This window comes from Neovison vison, chromosome 11 (genome assembly GCF_020171115.1).
Source record: "Neovison vison isolate M4711 chromosome 11, ASM_NN_V1, whole genome shotgun sequence".
Lineage (NCBI taxonomy): Eukaryota > Metazoa > Chordata > Mammalia > Carnivora > Mustelidae > Neogale > Neogale vison.
The window spans coordinates 113,560,993-113,580,711 of NC_058101.1; the positions used below are offsets into that span (position 1 = coordinate 113,560,993).

Here is a 19,719-nt window from a genome sequence, read left to right on the forward strand (position 1 = left end):
ACTAAGAGAATAAAATAATAAATAAATCAACAAATGTTAGAATTAAGTCTGTCAAATATAGCAAACTTTATTTCCTGATTTTTCAAGGCTAGGTAAGTCGTTTCCATCCAAGGGAGCTCATATGCTACTTGATGAGACGGTATTTACTACAGTTTGTTGAAATGACATCTATGGCCGTACTTTTTAGTCATTTATTAATATCTGATCACAAAGATTGGAAATAGGATTTGTTTTTAGGAATAAAAACATTCTAGAAAGCAGTCAGTTTTTAGTGAGACCATTATATTTTGTCAGTTACTGGGAGATGCATATAAAAGCATACATCCTATGTTTACCAGTATGAAAGTTCTTAGCTCTGCCTTATTTACTATGCTCATAGTCCCAAATGTGTTTCTCCACTCCAAATTTCTGATTATAAAATACTAATAGTTTGTTATCCGTGTGGCTTGGAAGGTATTAGGTAGGCTAAGTGATCGTCTCATCTTTTTTTTTCCTTAATTGATGAACCAAAGTACCATTTAGCAAGGTCTATTTTTTAAAGTTTTTATTCAGTTGACAACCAATCCCAAATTAAAAGAGATAAAAAGAACATAATTATGAAAACAATAAATTGCCTGTATGTAGCTGCATATGCATGAGGGAAGAAAGGAGGTCTTATGATTTTCCAAGGTATGACTGAGTCAAAACCTGCGCATAAGTTCTGATGTGGTTGAAAGTGACAATCAGTTCTCTTAATGATTCACCAAAGGAAAAATGTCAACATCTGAGTAGAATAAAATTACATGGATATAAGGTATTTGTCTGGTTTCAAAATAGCAAGGTTGGTGTAAGTGGTGTGAACAGGTCAACGATAGGCTAAAGGAAGTAGCACTAGAGAGAAGCAGAGAGAAGCAGGATCTGGCCTGAGGTCTGCCCCACGCTCTGACATTGGGGAAGTAGCCTGAGAAGTTGATTCACGTGCTGTACTTGGCCGCAGACAGGAGGGAAGGTTCCTAGAGATTTGCAGCCTAGGCTTGGGGAGGGGGCTGGGTGGAGGCATTGTCCCTGAGCCATCCCTGCATTTAAACCCATGAGGACCTGTGGATATGACTGAAGAATGGCTGAGTTAGATAATAATAATAATTAAGAAGGACCCAGTTTTAAGTCTTAGATTGTCAAACATCTGGGCAAGCATCTTATAGTCTCTTCTTTGCAAAACCAGAGAGAGAGAGTCTAGATCTATATAGTTCCTCATATTTCCAACATCTAAAAAAAAAATCACTTTTAATAGAATTTTAGAGCAGCAAAGATTTTAATCTAATTAAATATATTTTCAGATATATATTCACTGAGTGAGTTAAATGCTAGACAAAAATATTGTTGCTCAAATGAGGAAAATAACACTGTATTAGAAATAATCTTGAAGTCATTAATTTTCAAATTAATAGATTCAACATGACAAATAGTTTTCTAATAACAAAACAATCATTAATACATAAATTCTAAGTTTAAATACCCTTAATTTTCTTCCTTCCTTTCTTTCTTTCCTTCTTTCTTTCTCTTCCTTCCTTCCTCCTTCCTTCCTTCCTCCTTCCTTCCTTCCTTTGCTGTAACGAACCATCACCCTTTTATCCTTATCATGGTTGCATTGTTTAAATGAATCAGGATAACTCTCTCCCAAAAAAGTGCTCACAGAGACATCACAAATAGAAATATATGTGAAGAAAAACAAATATATTGTTGGTTCCAGTTGTTTCAAAGAGCAGAAGGGCATTCTTTCATTGGTTTAAGACACACACACTACTGTTTTTAGAGAGCCACTCCTTTTGGCATAGTTCTGCTAGTAAAACGTCATGTGTTTCATGCTTTACTTAACTCAAGATAAATTTTTAGAAAAATTCAGTTCGTTCTGTGAGAGAGTAAGCACTGTCAAATTTTATAGTTAAGACTTCAATGGTATGAGAGCAAGTTTAGAAAACATTTTTATTAGACAAATTATTTAGACAAATTATACACAGAAAGCTCTGCCACTCATAACTGAGGCCTCCAAAAAGTGTTTTGTGTATTTTATAATAGGCAATACATCAAAATAGGCCTATTTTAAATATTGTACATGGTTAACAGTTTGTTGATAGCTAAAATCACGGCAACATCTGGTATGTCCCTATATAGCTTGTTGTAAAGAATTTTTTTTTTTTTTTGTTTTAAAATCAGAGTTGTGAATGAGATCATGAGTGTTACAAGGGAAAACAAGTCGTGCATGCACTTAGGTACTTGTTACCCTGGAAACAAAATGGTTTTTGTATGATAAGAAAATTTTCTGCCTTACACAGTAGACAATATTTGAAGATTTAGTACAAAAACAGTGACAGTACAAGATGCTCCCCAGAACAGAATTAGCATCAAAATATAATATACCTTAAGAATATACCTTTTAATTTCTCCTAAAGCAAATCACATAGGTTGATTCCTATATCAATCCTAGCTATGGAATGAATTAGATTAAAATAAGTGTATGGCTGCGTGAAAACACAGGATAAGTTCTTGCTTCCTACTTACCACATTTTAATGTAAGGGTTACAAACAAAGTTCATTCTCTATTTCTAATAGGTAAGAATGCTACTTTAAAAGGGTTGTGCACAAAGAGCCACCGTGTTTGCTGTCACCCTCCTATACACTTGGCACAAATGTAAAAAATACATAACTCCTCCAAATAGAACTGAATAAAAAGGTGGGGAGGGTTAAGTCAAGAGCCCAGTATGGTCATAACATTTTCTTCTTTAGGGTAATGTAGGACAGTAATTAAGGCCACATCAATATTTCTTAAGGGCTCACACCTCTCCCCAACTACAGTTGTATCGATTGGCTTTCTGCTTTGGAAGAGAATTTATTAACCTTCAACGATCTACGTTTCAACTCTTCTAGGGCTCACTCTATGTGCTGCTGTGGACGTGGTCCGGCTGATAGCATTTTCCACTTAGATAATTCATTAAAAGTAAAATGATCAAGGTTAGCTTTATACACTGCTGAGTAACAAATGCAAAACCTACTCAAAGGAGTTACATCTAGGAACAAATATTAAATCGCCCTGGATGTTTTAATAACAAAAGTATAAAATATTCTCTGTTGGCAAACGATGCGAGTCAGAAGAACATTAAAGCAACCTGCCTTTTCTGACTGAAAAGACCCCCTGCCCTATACATAGTTCCTGTATACAATGCTTTTTTTTTTAAACTAAAGCTTTATTAAATGAATTGCAATAGCAATGGCCGCCCTTCAATATATATATACACATTATATAAGTGCATATATATGTATATATAGATGAGCTACTAATTTATTTAACACAATAGAGGCTTCTGCCATATGATAAAGTTTACTGTACATAAGAACAAACTTTTAATACTGTACAATCACATAAAGGTCATATGCACTGTTGCAGTGCAAGAGTAGATTTAACTGTCGTCTTGACTGGCATATTAATGGCTTTTTTTGTAATCCTACAAAATTGCATTCTCATATTATGTGGCCTGAATGGTCTTGAAGTTATCTTATAAACACTGCAGGGGTTGCCTTTGGTCCACAGTTAAAGGACACTCAACAGCAGTGGAGCGCTGTATGGATGCAGCAGAAGAATGTAAAAAGACTGACGTTATTGCAATTATAGTTTTAAAAATAGAGAAATGTTATGTAAGAGGCCTTTCTGTAAAATTAATCCTGCATATACTTTTAGTATACTCAGTGCACATTTCCTATACTTGAAGTACAGTATATGAAAAGCGGACTAATAGGATCCTAGTACACTATATTCTGGGGGAACAAGTTGAGTAATGAAAAAAAGTGGAGGGACATGTACAGAAAGAAAGGGAAAAAGAGAAAGAAATAGAAGAGAGAGAGAGAGAAGAGGGAGAAGGTGGAGAGAAGAAACTAGAATTGTTACTAATAATCCTGATTTTTTTTTTTAAATGTTACATCCATGTTAGTCCCACAATATTACAGTTGCTCCTTGCACAGGGAGTCCTACGAAAGAAACAGTGAAGAGCTTTTGATGGATGCTCATATGGAGGTGCCTCGGTCTGGGTCATTACCCAGATTGAGCCCCAGGGTAGGAGTTGGTTGATAAGGAATAGATGACATTGTTTTTATAGGACTCCTGAAAAAGCCCCCATTAGGTGCCCTGTGCCTAAAAGGGCCAGTTCGGTGCTCGGGCACGTTGCCAAAGGCGAAACCAGAGGCAGCTTTAGCTGATAGTGTGCGGCTAAGAGTCTGGATCTGCTCTGGGATAAAGGTTGTTGTGGTGATATGAGTGTTCCTGAAATCACTGATTTGCTCCAGTGCTTGTCGTGTTGGCAAAGTGTCAATGTCCAGAGGGGTCAAGTCAATTGACGAGGTGGAAAACTGTTTATGGGGGCTGTCGTCATCTGTGCACAAGCTATTTACACGTCTATGGAGGTGCTCCAGGTCAATTTCCTTGTCATCCTGGAGATGAAGAAAAAGAAGATAAGGTTCTCATCAGTACTAGCTTCCATGGTTAAAAAAAAAAAAAAAAAAAGTAGTTCAGCAAACATGATAGGTAATCAACTGAACTTTGGGATTTATGCATTTAACAAATCTCTATTGAGCACCCAGTATGAGCCAGGCATTGTGCTAGGTTCTGGGGGTACAAATATGACTTTGAAATAAGGTTTTCTATAATAAATATTTTTCTTGCACAAAAAGTTCTCTACATGTCACATGCAACTACAAAAATAGGGGAGCGATTGCCTTCTATGAGATCAGGGACAGACCTAGGCAAAGCTGTACAAATAAAAAATATGGTTTTAACTTGCTCCCCCTCCACACCTCTTCTTTCCATGTGCTTCCTCCTTTTTCAAGGTGTCTCCCTCCAAGTTGGGTTTCTGTTCTTCTCTTTTTTTCCCTCCCTAACCTTAACTTTCCATTCTTGGTGGTAAGTGATACGATATGCTAGTTCACACTGAAGTGTTAGTGACTGTTAAAGGGTTATTTCTCTTCAGGCCAGAGAGATGTGAGATTATTCAGAAAGAGCAACATTCAACACAAGAGAATCCATTTCTAATTGAGGGATGTCATTACACTCAAGTTATTTAGTACCTGAATGAGGCAATATTGTGAGGTCAGTGAGACCTTTAGTGACCTCTTCGAGTCATGACCTGCGAATGACAGCTTTGGTCTAGGGCCAGGTTTATGCTAAATGGCCTCTAAATCAAAGATGCTTTGAGCTATGCTAATGGAGTCTTAGTAAGAAGGGACTTAATAAAGGAAAAGGAAGAGAAATCTCAGATTTCTGGTGTTGAAACCAATTCATAAATCCTTAGGATTTTCACTTAAAGTGAGCATTAAAGCCCAATGTTTGAAAAATAAAACTGGCAAGAAAAAAATTGTCTCTTATCAGTCATGTTTATAGCCAAGTTCAATAAATTAAATTCATGAGGATTTAAAAATACCTATTAATCATAAGAAGAGAAAATATTTATTCATAGATCTGGATTAGCTGTCATGAGTTAGAATGGAGTATGTATTTTTTTCATTGTGCTATTATAGTGCTCCTCAGTGAAAAATATTTTGATGTGCATCACTGTTTTTCCTTTTCCTTTCTCATTTTAAAATCCAATAAAAAATATCCATTAATGCAATATTATCACTGAGACTTTAGAGGGTTGAGAGATATAATTTTATGGTTCCCACAGCAACTGTAATGTACTCATCCATCAACAGATAAAATAATGCAAAATTTTAATATCATATATAGTAATTCAAAATATAAGGAGCTTGGGGAGTCCTTAATTTCCAGATTTTTGAGAATATGAAATCTCAGCTATAATGTTGCACTAATGTGGTATTTGCATTGAATCACTGTCAACAGAGAACCCAGAAGCTTATTCCATAAAGAAAACACCACAACGAAACCTACTTTTTAGTTCATACTCCGCTAATTTAGAATATATGATCATTCAAATAGGTAAGAAGCTAAGTTTTATCTTTGGTAAGCCAAGCTTTTCCTATATACGCTGCTGATCAATTTTGCATACAAGGCAGTAGAAAGGAATTCTCAGATTGCTTTAGAAAAAAATCTGTTTAAAAGAATATAAACATGTAAAAATTCATATGAATGTGAGAAGTCATTTTTATTTGTGCATTAAAACAGATCTTCTCCGGATTTGCTCTAACCATCAGTTAGCCAAGGTCTAGTTACAGAAAGTTTCAAACTGTCCTTTGAAACTATCCAGCAGATCAAATCACACAACAAATTCAGGTCGTTTTCCATTTCAATTTGTGAAACTTTAGTGAATGAATATGATTTCATTATTAAAAAATTTTTTTTCACCTTTTTGGTCCAGTAGAAAAAAGATAAGTTAAAAGCAATTTATTTTAACTTCATATTTTCCCTGCTAATTTGTAAATTTTATGATTTTTGATGAAAACAAGGCACATACTACTTTCAAAGAGATATTATGTGTAACTCTGCAATTATTCTTCCAGACCTCTGAAAAAATTTTAATTTTATTTTATTAAAAATTTAATCCTGGATGATTCTACTCTATGGGTTTATTAAGCTTAGAGCCATCAAGGAACTAAACATATACAATCCCTTCTATAGGTCTACATACAGATAGAGGGAAGGAGCCACTGGGGGTAAAGAGACAAATTCTGATTATTTTCCTATGGCATTGTATAGTCTAGACTGAATCTTAGAGATACAAGTAATTTACCTGTAAGTTAAGCAACTTATTGAAATAAGATGACAAGCATCTTTGTGGACTGGAATTCAAGGGAATCACTCTTTAAGAAAATCACTGAATGAACGTCTACCCTGAGGTTTGGCAGAATTTTAAAGCCCTTGATGGCCCATGAAATGAGTCTTTTCAAACACTGCAAGTCTCTTCTTCATTTATCTGGGATGTCCTAAAATGGTCATTGGTATTGGCATTATTGATTTTTATATTTCATCAATAATTCATTTTCAATATTCCAGGTAAGAAGAAACAAGGACCACCCCCAACCCATTATCCCCTTCCTAGTGATTACCCTCCCTGGAAAGACCACCCACTTGTTGGCTCCACTGAGCACTGAAGCGCTCAATCAAGTACCTCTTTCGATGGGACCCGGGAGCCTTTCCTCTTGTTCCACCACGTCTCCAGCATGGCTATAAAGCAGGAGAGGACAATTCCAGCCGCCAGGATACAAAAGACTCCTGCAAAGCTCTTTATGTCCAGGGCACCTCCTTTCTGCTTTGTGTCCACTGAGGAGTACAGGTCACACTGGCCATTCTTTGGCCACCATTTGTGCTTCAGGATGTCCATGTCACCGTTCTGCTGAAGCTCCAGGATCCTTGGGAAAAAGGACACAGCCGTGTGTTAGTGCAGCCTTCGTTATTGCTTCGGCCCACAACACAACCATTTATAATCCCACCGCTGAAGGATGGCGGCTGTCAAGGGGAAAGGAACGTACAGATTTAGCCTGCAGATGGACTGACGGGACACAGAAAACGTTATTGCTCCGACTTTAGAGACAGAGGCGTGCCACAGGCTGTCCTCTCCCCCTTCTGTACCCTCTCTTGCTCCCTCCTTCCTTCCTGTTCTTCTTTTTTAATTTTTTTGATTTTATTCTATAATTCTAAATATCCATGCCCCCCCGCCCCCCGCTTTGTTGCAATGTGTTTTTACAATTACATTTCAGAGGCACTGGTTTTATGTGACTTCAAGCTGCTACAGTTCTGTGTTCCCTCCCTCCGTGCAGAATGACGCTCTGGATCTTAACGCTTTTATGAGGAACGCTTTGCTGCTTAGAGCGAGATGCTGGCATAATGTCGCCCAGCATATGTTACGCACAAAGAAATTCAATTAAAAAGTCTTCTATTATTTAACACAGTGTGAGAGAAAGCCCTGGGACAAGTTTGAAGTTGATAAAATACATCATTTTTGGTTTTTCACACAACTGATGTAGTTTCCCTTTCAATGCCAAAGGGGAAAATAATCTTACCTTGGAGAACAAGAAGAAAAGTTGACCAGAGGCTTTTAGAAGTAGTTAAATTCAAGTCAGAAATACCCTTCTTTGTCTCCTTTTTTTCCCCCTGAGTCTGGGGCCAGCTGTAAAGCTGCAGCTTTTTTAAAGTGTGATTTTTCATAGAGGTTTTATTCTCATTCCCAAATACTCTTTAGGCTTTACCCTAGACCAGCCTACCTCTGGCCCTCCCCTAGGTATGTCCCCCTCACAGGGTGAGAATGGCCAAGGCCAAGTCATGAACTTGTCCAGAGTGTGCACCGTCCTCAGGGGTTCCTAGGATTTCCCACCAATTTCCCACCTAAATGGTCAGAGAGCTCTGTCAGGACCTGGGAAAATTTATCCCACACATTTCTTCCCGAGGGCAGATTTCACAGCCGCAAAGCCATTGCAGGTGTCTAGAGTGATGTTCAGAGAGTGTGGACTCAGTTCAGATGTATGAGCTCAGGCGTGTACATCTTCGTGTAGGCGATCCTTCACTGTGCAGGACAGAGCTGGAGGTGGAAGCGAGGGGGGCAGGGACCATCTCGCTGGGCCACCAGGTAAGTGCAATCCTCCAAGCTAGTCACAAATTAGAAACTCAGACCTGACCTCCTATGGGCATGAAGGTATATTTGTCAAGATAAGAGGACTGAACATATTTTATCGAAGAGTTTTTAGCTCGACTTATAATTTGCCCATAGCCTTCGGATATATGGACTTCTACTTCTCCTCTTGCCCTAGGTCTTGGGCTATTTGGGAAGACACTGCTTAAAACCTTAGAGAGAAGAACGATGTCTATTCGGAAAAAGTAAATAACTCTTTGGGTGGTGCATTGCCTGTTTACCTGTTTATGTCATCCCTATGTTAAGAATGAGTTAAAAGATAATGGCTAGGTGTGCGGTCAACATTCAACCTGAGTCATCCAGGAATAAGTCCAGCCCTGAGGGCTGTGAGGGAGAGTTGGTCTCATCCCCAGTGCCTCAGCAAGAAAAGCGTTTTGTGGCATTAACTTTGAGAAACACCCTCTCAGAAATTTACAAAGAAGTCAGCATATTAAAGGCTCTAAGAAGACCTGTGGAAAGGAACACTTGTATGATTTTGTTTAATTCGGCATTTCTCAAAATTACCTAACTTTCCTTCTTTTTTCATTTTTTTCTCCTGTAATAATATATAGTAATAATTCATGGACCTGGAGTTTTGAAGAATACACTTGAGAAATAGTGCCTTCGTGGGGCACCGGGCTGGCTCAGTCAGCAGAGCATAAGATTCTTGATCTCAGGATCATGAGTGTGAACCCCACACCAGGCACTGATCTCACTAAGTACATACATACATACATACATACATACATATGTATACAGATACAGAAATAGTAGGAACATCTACTCATGGAAACCAGCAGCACTGCATTACATATTACACACATCTGTAATCTTTAATCGCAGCATCAAGGTTGCTTGCTTGACAGATCTGCAAATACATTCAAGTCATGTTGGCAAACCCATTAGCTATTTGCCTACCTAAAGGCGCTGGGGAATCAGAACACCATTGAATACCTTGAAGGGAAAATTTAGTCATCTTGAAAAAAGTAATATTCTTGGGGTACCTGGTGGCTCATTTGATTAAGCATCTGCCTTGGGCTTAGGCCATGATCCCAGGGTCCTGGGAATGAGCGCCGCATTGGGGGCTCCCTGCTCAGCGGGGAGCCTGCTTCTCCCTCTGCCTCTGACCCTGCCTCTGACCCTGCTCTCTCTTGCTTTCTTTGCCAAATACACTAAATCTTAAAAAAAGATTATTCTTGAATTTGAGATTATAGGCATACATAGAAATAAAAGGAAACTACAGCAGCATTTGCTTAATGAGAACATACCCAGGCACAAAAAGGGGACCCAAGTTTCTCAGCCGGCCTCCTGCTCCCCAAACTATATAGGTCGATGTTTGTAGAAGTGGAAGAGTTTCCCTTCACAACACTTAGCACCACTTATAATGATTTGTGGTTTTTTGATTGTCTGTTCCCCTTTCTGGAATGTGGACTCACCATCTTCCATCCTGCCTCACACAGAGCAGGGAAGTATTTATTTTTTTTCTTTTTCTTTTTTAAAGATTTTATTTATTTATTTGACAGACAGAGATCACAAGTAAGGCAGAGAGGCAGGCAGAGAGAGAAGAGGAAGCAGGCTCCCTGCTGAGCAGAGAGCCCAGTGTGGGGCTTGATCCCAGGACCCTGAGATCATGACCTGAGCTGAAGGCAGAGGCTTTAACCCACTGAGCCATCCAGGCACCCCAGGAAGTATTTATTGATTGGATATGTTCAACATGGTTTTTGATGAAAGGATGCTGTCCTCAGATTCTACTTTTTCTCATCGCTGATGCAATTTTCTAACTTATTCCACTCCTTCCTATTAATCTATCCAGTCAATAAATATTTAGAGAGTGGTCTCATGCCGGGTATTGTTTTGGGGAGGAAATTTATGTTAAACCACACTGCACATTCAGCCAAAATGAGCAACAGTGTGATACTGTTTCATGTTAATTTATTCTTTCATTCATTCCCATGTTCATTCAGGAACCAGTGATTGCCTACTCTGTTTCCTCAGTGGCATCTGGTGTCACAACGTGTCCCTATCATTTCTATACCTGAAAAATGATTTGGTTTTAAAAATGAGCATTGAGGTATACACACATACTCTATGACACCCATTTTGATGCTAATAGGAGTAAAGGGCCTTAAATCCAAAGAATTCATTTAATTGTGGAACTTTTGGTTCAGCAAGCTGGGGGGTAGGAGTTGCTGTGGGGGAAGAGTGAGCAGACTTCTCTATTTGTCCTCACACCACAAAGATGTCTTTATGTATGGTCGACCTCAGAAAGCACAGAGGCATTACATGGACACCCCATTTTGGAGGACAGGCAGAACAACTAGATTGTAGGATCTCTCAGTCAAGCGCTGAGTAGCCCACAACAGAGTCAACAGAGTCTAGGAATACAGGGTTGGTGGTATAGAAATGTTGGAAGGGAATGAAAATATTTTCTAAGCTCAGAGTTCTGCCGTAAATTTTTGCTGCAGAATTTAATGCTCCTGGAAATTCCATTAGAAAAGTGTCACTACACTCTCCCTTTTGCCTTTTAACAAAAACCTATTTAAGTACAAGATAAAGGAAGCTTAGCAAAATCTAATGCATTGCCTTAAAGACAAATTGGATGAGCCCTTATATAATAAATGAAGATATAATATATTTCAAATGTTCAAAAGCACTGGCATCTTTAAATGAAACTTGAATCATACGTAAAGGAAAGTTCTGTATTTTAATTATGAGCATCACTGATGCAAGTGTGTGTTTTTATGTATAACATTGCAAGAATCTAGTTGCACAGTTCTTAATGTGTGCAGATTTTTAGTTCCGTGGAATGATTGTTTTTGCTGTATTTACAATTTCCACTAGATGGCAGTCTTTGCTCACAGAGAACAAGGTATTTCTGCCACGATGGCAAAGTGGTGGGTCTGAAAGGTGTCAAGTATAAACTTCTCAGTGCTGTAACTATTAGAAAGGAAGTTGGACATTAGGCCTTGGTGAACAATTAGATGAATGAAACCTCTTCTTGGAGTGTAGTCAGAAAAATTCCTGCCATTTTCACTCCAGAGTGATGAGAGCCATACTTGAGCACTTTTGAGAGTCATTGTGGTGAAAATTCATGAAGCCGAAAACAAAAGCACCTTGATCATTACTGGCCGCTTTGTAGGCTACAACAACTTGAAAGCTAGAATTATTATAATCAGGGTGTGTGACAACCATTCTTTCTTTGGACCTGTTCTGGTACATATTTCTTAATGGAGAGTTATATTCCCAGAGGAATCAGTGAATGATTGATTCACTGACAAGAACATTGCATTTCCTTTTTCTGTCCAAAAGTATTAAAACATTTGTCATCCCATTGAACACAAAAACCTTAGCAGTCCATAAAAGCTAACTTCAATTTGAAAATGGCTAATAGATCAATTCTGCATGCATTGAATTCTTTATTGATATAAATGAGCAAATTTCAGGGGAAGTGAGTAGGGAAGCAGAAGAGCCTTCTTTCATATTCAAATAAAAATATTCAACAAGTTTGAGGTGTTCATCTTGAAAAGCTTTTTACTTACTTTGAAGATAAAACAACCTCATTCGTGTGTGAGAATTACTCTAATTATTGATCATTTACTACTCTTAATTGCTGCTCTGGAAATTGATTCTCAAATTAATTTATAACAAAACAGGTTGCTGAAAGAGGAATGCAAATTTCTGGTCCCACTTAGGCAACTTTGATTTTGCCTTTAAATACTAATGTAGTCTATAGATTCTTTTCTAATTTTCTTTCTTTCTTTTTTTTAAATTTATTTGACAGAGAAAGAGATCACAAGTAGGCAGAGAGGCAGGCAGAGAGAGAGGGGGAAGCAGGCTCCCCGCTGAGCAAAGAGCCTGATATGGGGCTTGATCCCATGACCCTGAGATCATAACCTGAGCCGAAGGCAGAGGCTTAACCCACTGAGCCACCCAGGTGCCCCTCTTTTCTAATTTTCTTACCCACAGGTAAAATCTCTGCTGAACTGTAAAAACGATACTGGTTAAACTGAGAAAAATGACACCTGACTTTTTGATTGTTTCTTCTGGGAACAAATCTAGAGGTAATCAGAGGGTTTAAACACTTAAGTACAGAAATTTTTGTTCTCGGGCCATGCATGTAGGAGCTCCTGTGACACTTTCTACAGTTGGAATTCTTCCCCCACATTCATAGAAGCATCAACGACTAGAATGGAAATGACAGAAGACATCATCAAATCTCTGCACTTCCCCCTCCACTCATCCTATGGAGGAGAAACGGAATCATATAGGACAATAATTTCCCCAAATTATCCCATTCAACCCACAAAAAATAATTTCTATATCACACTGGGGTAGCGTGAGCTGAAAGTCAGGGGGCTCCAGCCACCCCTGGCTCTGCTTCGGCTGTTTTGAAGGCCGAAGGGATCAATATTTTAGTGATATTCTAGTACCTCATCTAAGATACATCTGTTGGGAAGTGCTGTTGTAGAGACAAGATGACTTTTTTAGTGACTAACATTAAATTCTCGAGTTGGGGCTAGAGTTTAGTACTGTCTTCCAACACATTCCCCTGTTACCCTACATAACCTCTAATATGTAACTATTTAGAGAAAAGCTCTCTCTTTTAGTTTCACAGATTTGTTAGACTCTGAGTAAAACTGTTATCAATAGGTTTCTTCTAAACCAAACAATGTAATTGTAGAGTGATTGCAAATTTATTCATACTACAATTTGGGTGTGCAAAGAAAATGTACTTTTTCTCCATAACTTAATTGATCTTCCTCAGGAAGACTGGGCCCGCTGAGCGGTGGGAACAAAACTAAAATTAGCTCAATATGATTTAAAATTTAATCTGATCTAATAATTTAACATGTCTCTAGCTTTAGCTCAAGAATTACACAAGACTTCCGATTCCTTGCCTTTTCCTTGCTTTTTTCCAAGATGGCATCAGAATTTATAAAGGGTATTATACCCCCTACATTGGAGTAGGGGGGGTATAAGAGGAGGCCTGTGGGGAAGGAGCTGCTGGCTTCTTGCTGGTCCTTGGATGGCTCTGGCAGCTCTCCTTCTATGTGTGATGGGTTCAGCCCTTAGATACTGATTGGTGACTATTGCTGAAGTGGGCGGAGGATTTAAGTCCCTCACGTTGGCTAACGTCTTTCTCTGTTCCCTTATGGCTTGAGGGTTCCTCTCTGTTGACCTCTGGGGCACTGTATGTCTTTCTCCGCTTCTGCCATTTTCTTCATCCAGCCCCTATTTCTCCGCCTTCAGGTACTACTGTGTTGCCACCTTGTCACACTCACTGCAGAGGGCTCCAAACGCTGTCCAGGTGCCTTAACTCAGCGTTCACACCTCGTGGGAGCCAGAGAGGCCTGGGCCCAAAGATGGAGCCCTTGCTTTTTCCTGACTGTGCAGCTCTGACTTCTCACCATCCCAGGTCTTCTCTCCTGGGGCAGAGCTTGGTGTGCTCACAGAACTCCCCTCAGAGACCTTAATGGTATGGGAGGTATCACCCCTCTATCCTGCGTGTGCATTCCATTCTACCATTGCCCCTCACCCTCTCCCACCCTCTGCCCCCTGATGGAAACCTCTGGCCAGAAAGAGGCACAGCCTTCCTTTTTGTCTCCCAGAGGCCTTCTTGGTCTATCAGAGTAGAAGGGAATTTTAGCTACAAAATGACAGAAACTCTTTGGTCTGAGACTTCCAGGCAGTTCTTCAACCTGAAAGTCCTGAGTCAGCTTGACACTGAGATTGGCGAGGATGAAAAACATCATTTTAACATCTCAAAAACATTGATCTGATCTGTTACAAGCTTATGAGTTACATGTAACCCAAATTAAAAAGATATTTAGGATAGAGTCTCCTCACTTATTAATGTGTAACGTCACTTAACTCTGAGAAGGAAATTCGGGAATAACTGAAAAAAAAAAAAAAAAAGTATTTTTGACACACTGAGTGGATCTCTTTTGGCCCAGAATGCCCACATTATTAAATTCATTTGCTGGGTTCTCACAAAAATTTCCTCTCCATGGTTACTGAGAAAGAATTAATAATAGCATGCAGACAATTTTCAGAAAAATGTCAGCTCAATAGGTTGTTCATTCATTCATCATTTCTTTCATTCCAGGCTTGGGAAATGTAGGTAAACTTGGACTGAGGCAAAAGCACTTATCAAAGCCTCGGATTTAGTATTCAATTAAGCACAGCAGCACTCTGACTGGCATATCTGATATCGGGACTTCAACATCAGAGTTGTAAAAGCAAATTATGTCCATTTGCTGTGAATCAAGCATCGGTGGCTTTTCTTTTCCAAAGCAAAATGTCTTAATGATCGGTTAGTAACATTAGATACAACAGCTACTTATTGATTACATATAATACCTCAGTAATACCAAATAACCCAAAATAGACTAGCAGAAGCTATTTCCTTTGTTGAAACTGGACTTTTAACTAATTCTTCTGGCTAGTTGAGCCCGATGCCCATTGTTTCAATACAGTCCCCGAAGATTACCCAAGATCTCACAGAGATGAATATGGTATTTCAAACAGGTTTATGAATACCATTTGTTAGGTGAGAGGTTAATGAACATTTTAACTAAGGGCCTGATGGTTGATTCTTACAGGATGTTAAGGTCTCTGTGGCACCTGGTCAGCTGTGCCTTTGTGGTTACAGAACTAGGTCCGAGCCGCATTTGGCCTGCTGGCTAGGTGCTGGCCGGCTCTAGAGCCCCACAGCAAATAACCACGAAGTCAACAAGTTTCCATTTCGCTGACAGAGAATTGAAGTTCAGAAGGCTTAAATGACTTGGGCAAAGCTACATCATTAGAAACCATCGGAGTCTGTTTGAAAACCAGAGATTTTGACTCTTATCCCAGTGCTTTTGACCTTGTCTTAATAACATATAATAATCAATACGTAGTAATGCCTATTATTAATGTGTGTGCCTTTAAATGAGTACAGTGATCATATGTGGGTTTTGTATTTGATCACACTGAGAACGCATTTGAGGTACACAGCATATGTTAACAATGGCAGTATAATAGGTCGAGTGAATTTTGGATTTCCTGGGTTTTCTGATTCTCCTGGAACGTGCGTCTGGACCTACACTCTGAGATTGGGACCGCCTATATGCCAAAAGAGTGACTGCCCTAATTATTTGAGATCAGGTGGTGTTTGTCTTCTGAGGTCTTTATTTGCTGAATCATTTTCTAGGTGAAGGAAGTTTTATCTTGAAATCAGAGGGATGTGAACAAAGATTATACTAAGAAAAATTTCAGGCAGTGGCTATGATTTACTGAGAATAGGTAAGACAACTGACCGAAGCAGAAGAGGTGGGGTTCCTTTCATTATTTTTTAAAGATTTATTTATTTATTTGAGAGAGAAAGGGAGAGCAGACTGCACACAAAAGAGAGCAGAAGTGCGGGCGAGGGGCAGAGGGACTCCTGGCTGAGCAGGGAGCCTCATGTGGGGCTCGATCCCAGGAAATCCTGACTTGAGCCAAAATTGAGAATCAGACACTCAACCAAGTGATCCCTCCAGATGCCCCAGGGGGGTTTCTTTTAATCAAAAGATATAAAAATGGTTTTAACCATGTGTGACTAGAAGTGCTATAAACTAACAAGAAGTTTGTTCAGGTTGGTAAAGAATTCCTATGGATGCTGTATGAGAATGACAGCATGTTGGAACTGGAAGGGGTTTGGGAGATGAGCTCATATTTGACTCCTGTCTAGTGAGGTGAAGTGACCTGCCCTGCTCCCTCTCCAGGGCAGAATGAACAGAACTGGAGTTAATGATACATTTAGTTATTGCTGGAAGACTGTTGTATTCATAGACCTGCATAAGAAAGAGAAGGTCCCTGTATTGCTTCAAACCTGATATCTCACCATCAGATTTAAAAAAGATAGTTCAGTAACCTGTTTAATTGGTCAGACCTGCTTTTCTTATTAAGAAAATAGTGTCCATGTCTTTATGTAGAAAGTGATGTCTTCCTAAGGCATCCATTTTTCTGTGTATGGGAAATAAACTGTAAACTTTCTCCAGACAATCTATTTCCCAAAGGAAAGGCAATAGTAAATGCATGCAAATGTCACAAAGTTTAGAAGCACTTATCAAAAACACTGCACACCATTTTATTTACTTAAGATAACCTTGTGAGGGAGAATTATATTGATTGATTGATTGATTGATTGCACCACTCCTCCCCCACTCCTTAGTCCTGTAAAAGGCTTTAAAAAGGCTGATGTTATTAAATTCTCATTTTAAAGCTGGGGAGATTGAGGCTAAGAGGTGAAGAAAATTTCCCAAGGCCACAAGGCTGGTAATTGATCCAGTCGGCTCTCAAACCGAGGTCTTCTGGCTTCTGCACTATTTTGTTTTCTCGAATGCATTGTCAAGGTCTTTATTATTCCCTGAAAAAAAACCACTATAAGTGGATGCTGCCTCTTCAGTTCCTGCTGCTTTATTAACTGAGGATTTGACGACTCAAGTTTCTTGGCTAACAGGTATTCCATTGTATCCATTCACAAATGTAACACTTTGTGTAATACATCCTGATGTCTCCGGAGAGCCCCATGAATATCACATGAGTTCATTAATCTCTGTGCGATTAGAATAAACGTCAGATGAATTCATTACCATGAAGCACTCAGGGGGCTTTGCCAATATTATCAAAACAAGGCAGTGTGTTCAAAATAAGGAAGTGGTGTTTTGAAACCTTATTCTTACCCAATGTAAGTCAACATATTGTGAAGTTTCAATCTCTGTGATGCAAACTTCCATAGTTATCCCAATGAACTTTTTCCTTAGTTTCAACAGTAATCAGTAAAAGGTAAATATTCATTAAATAACTTAACTATTTTGAAAAATGTGCAACATTTAAAACAATTTTTAGGTTCAACTGTTGATGAGATTTTCGTTGGCTCTAAAAAAATCATTCGACTTTATAGATGTGTCATTCTTTGACAATGAGCCTGAAACCTGGTAGATGGTGCCCATTCAGACTGATCCTTCAGGGTTAGAGTCAGCCCCTTCGATCACAGGTCTTGCGACGCCTAAGAGGGCAAAATCAGCCTCGTTCACAGAGAAGCAATTGCTTGAAAAATCAAATTAGCAACATGATGGATCTCAAGACTTTGGTGACTAGTGAACTTTAATTATTATATATTTTATGTGTTTATGCTGGCAGTAAAAGTCAAGCACTCATTATAGAAATGGCAGACATGATCTTTCATAAAATGAGTGCTGGGCGGCAAATGACTAGATAATCAGGATAATGAAAGCAGGCCAGAAAGATGCTAGAGAGCTGCAAAGACCCTGACGACGGCTCCCACGGAGATGGAGGGCATAATTGCAATTGGAAAGAGAACACTTTTGGTGATCTTTTAAAATGTCAGCTTCCTCCTTAAGCTCAGTGTGATATTTGGGTTATAGGGTAAAGGGGAAAAATTCTTTCCTTCTTCAGTGAGATACTGGCAGTGACCATCTCTGCTAACAGTCACTCTTCAGGCAATACGAAATCTTCTTAGGCAGACCTTTCAAACATGTTTATGAAAGAGGGCCATAAAGTCAAACTTTTTTTGCTTAGCGTGTTATACACATTTTATGGCTATTTTATATTTTATATTTTATGGATATCTTTGAGTCTGACAACTAGACCTTAAAATAAGTGGGATCTTAAAGTTTGTGCTATGGGTAAGTGGATAAATATCATGATAAAGATCTTTGGCACAGCATTAGGAGAGAGAAGATTATGGAGAAGGAAACTTTTGAATGAACAAATATTCTCAGAACATCTGCGTAAGCACTGAACTTTTTATAAGTTGACTAACAGTTTAAATATGCAGAAGGAATTCATTATTCTAAGAGCTGTTAGAGTAGTAGGTACTCTACGATGAGAATTTTTAAATGATGCAAACATCTCCTGGTTTGGAGGATATATATCGACATACTTTAAAAAAACAAACAAAAAAAAAAACAAAAAAAAAACCCACCTTAGAGTCTATTTGTACTCAAGATAGTGGACAAAGTCAATGTAACCAATTAAAATTCTCTGCCAAGAGTTAGATCATTGATAATAGTAATAGTACTACCTTAGGAAAGTAATTTTACTACACTTTACCTATATTTTCATAGATGGACAGTCTAAAGTCCTTTTAAAAAATTGTATCCTAACTTTCCAGGTGTATTGTATTACATTTAGTATTATTCTGACTCTGCTGGAAGTATTTCCGATTTTTTAATAAAGAGTATTAAGACAGTAACATCACATAAACTTTCCTCCAAGTGACTAGACCCATACAAAAACAGTCTGTTCACTGCAGACATTTTAAAAGGTGAATTCATCTTTCTAATTTCTTTCCATTATGAATCTGAACACGCTATAATGTTTCTATAAATGGGGGAAAAAAAACCCCAGTCGTCTCTTAGATGATTTTCTGTAATCGCGTTCCTGTGTAATTCTACCGTAATGTGATTCAATGTCCAGGAAGAGGCCAGGCAATGAAAGGCACTGTGCAAAAGGGTCACCAAACCTTGAATTTGGAACAAGGGACAGGTTAGGACCAGCGTTGTGGACTGCGTGTTGTTACAGCTGCCTCTTTTTTTTTTTTTTTAAAGATTTTATTTATTTACTTGATAGAGAGAGAGATCACAAGTAGATGGAGAGGCAGGCAGAGAGAGAGAGAGAGATGGAGGCAGGCTCCCTGCTGAGCAGAGAGCCCGACGCGGGACTCGATCCCAGGACCCTGAGATCATGACCTGAGCCGAAGGCAGCGGCTTAACCCACTGAGCCACCCAGGCGCCCTTACAGCTGCCTCTTAAAGAAACTTACCTGGCTGGAAACTTGATTCTGGACTTGCAGCCTCAGAACTGTGAGAACTACAGGTCTGTTGCATAGGCCTCCAGTTACTGTGTGATAGTGGCCCGCACAGACTCACACACACGGATTGTGAACCATAGGGCACGGAGGCAAGTGTCACGATTTGGGTAGGACTGTCATTTGCGGGTGACTTTCCAATCCAACAGTTTTCCTGGGATTTCTCTTCTGACCTCCATCTTTCTCTCTCTGGATCATGTTTGGGATAGAACTGGTCTGAGACTCAGAACCCAGAGAATTTACGTGTCATCTTCTCCCTCCCAGTAGTTAGGATGTTTTT

General features: G+C 39.0%; 1 protein-coding gene across 1 annotated transcript in view; it reads right to left on the reverse strand.

The window, feature by feature from the left end:
- Nucleotides 1-1,937: 1,937 nt before the first annotated feature.
- Nucleotides 1,938-19,719, reverse strand: part of GRID2 (glutamate ionotropic receptor delta type subunit 2) — a 1,460,772-nt gene continuing 1,442,990 nt past the window's right edge. The window contains exons 15-16 of the mRNA XM_044224485.1: nt 7,089-7,329; nt 1,938-4,458 (exon numbers count right to left, since the gene is read on the reverse strand). Of these exons, the coding sequence (XP_044080420.1) occupies nt 4,036-4,458; nt 7,089-7,329 (664 nt within the window). The 3' untranslated portion in view covers nt 1,938-4,035. The remainder of the gene's footprint in view (nt 4,459-7,088; nt 7,330-19,719) is intronic.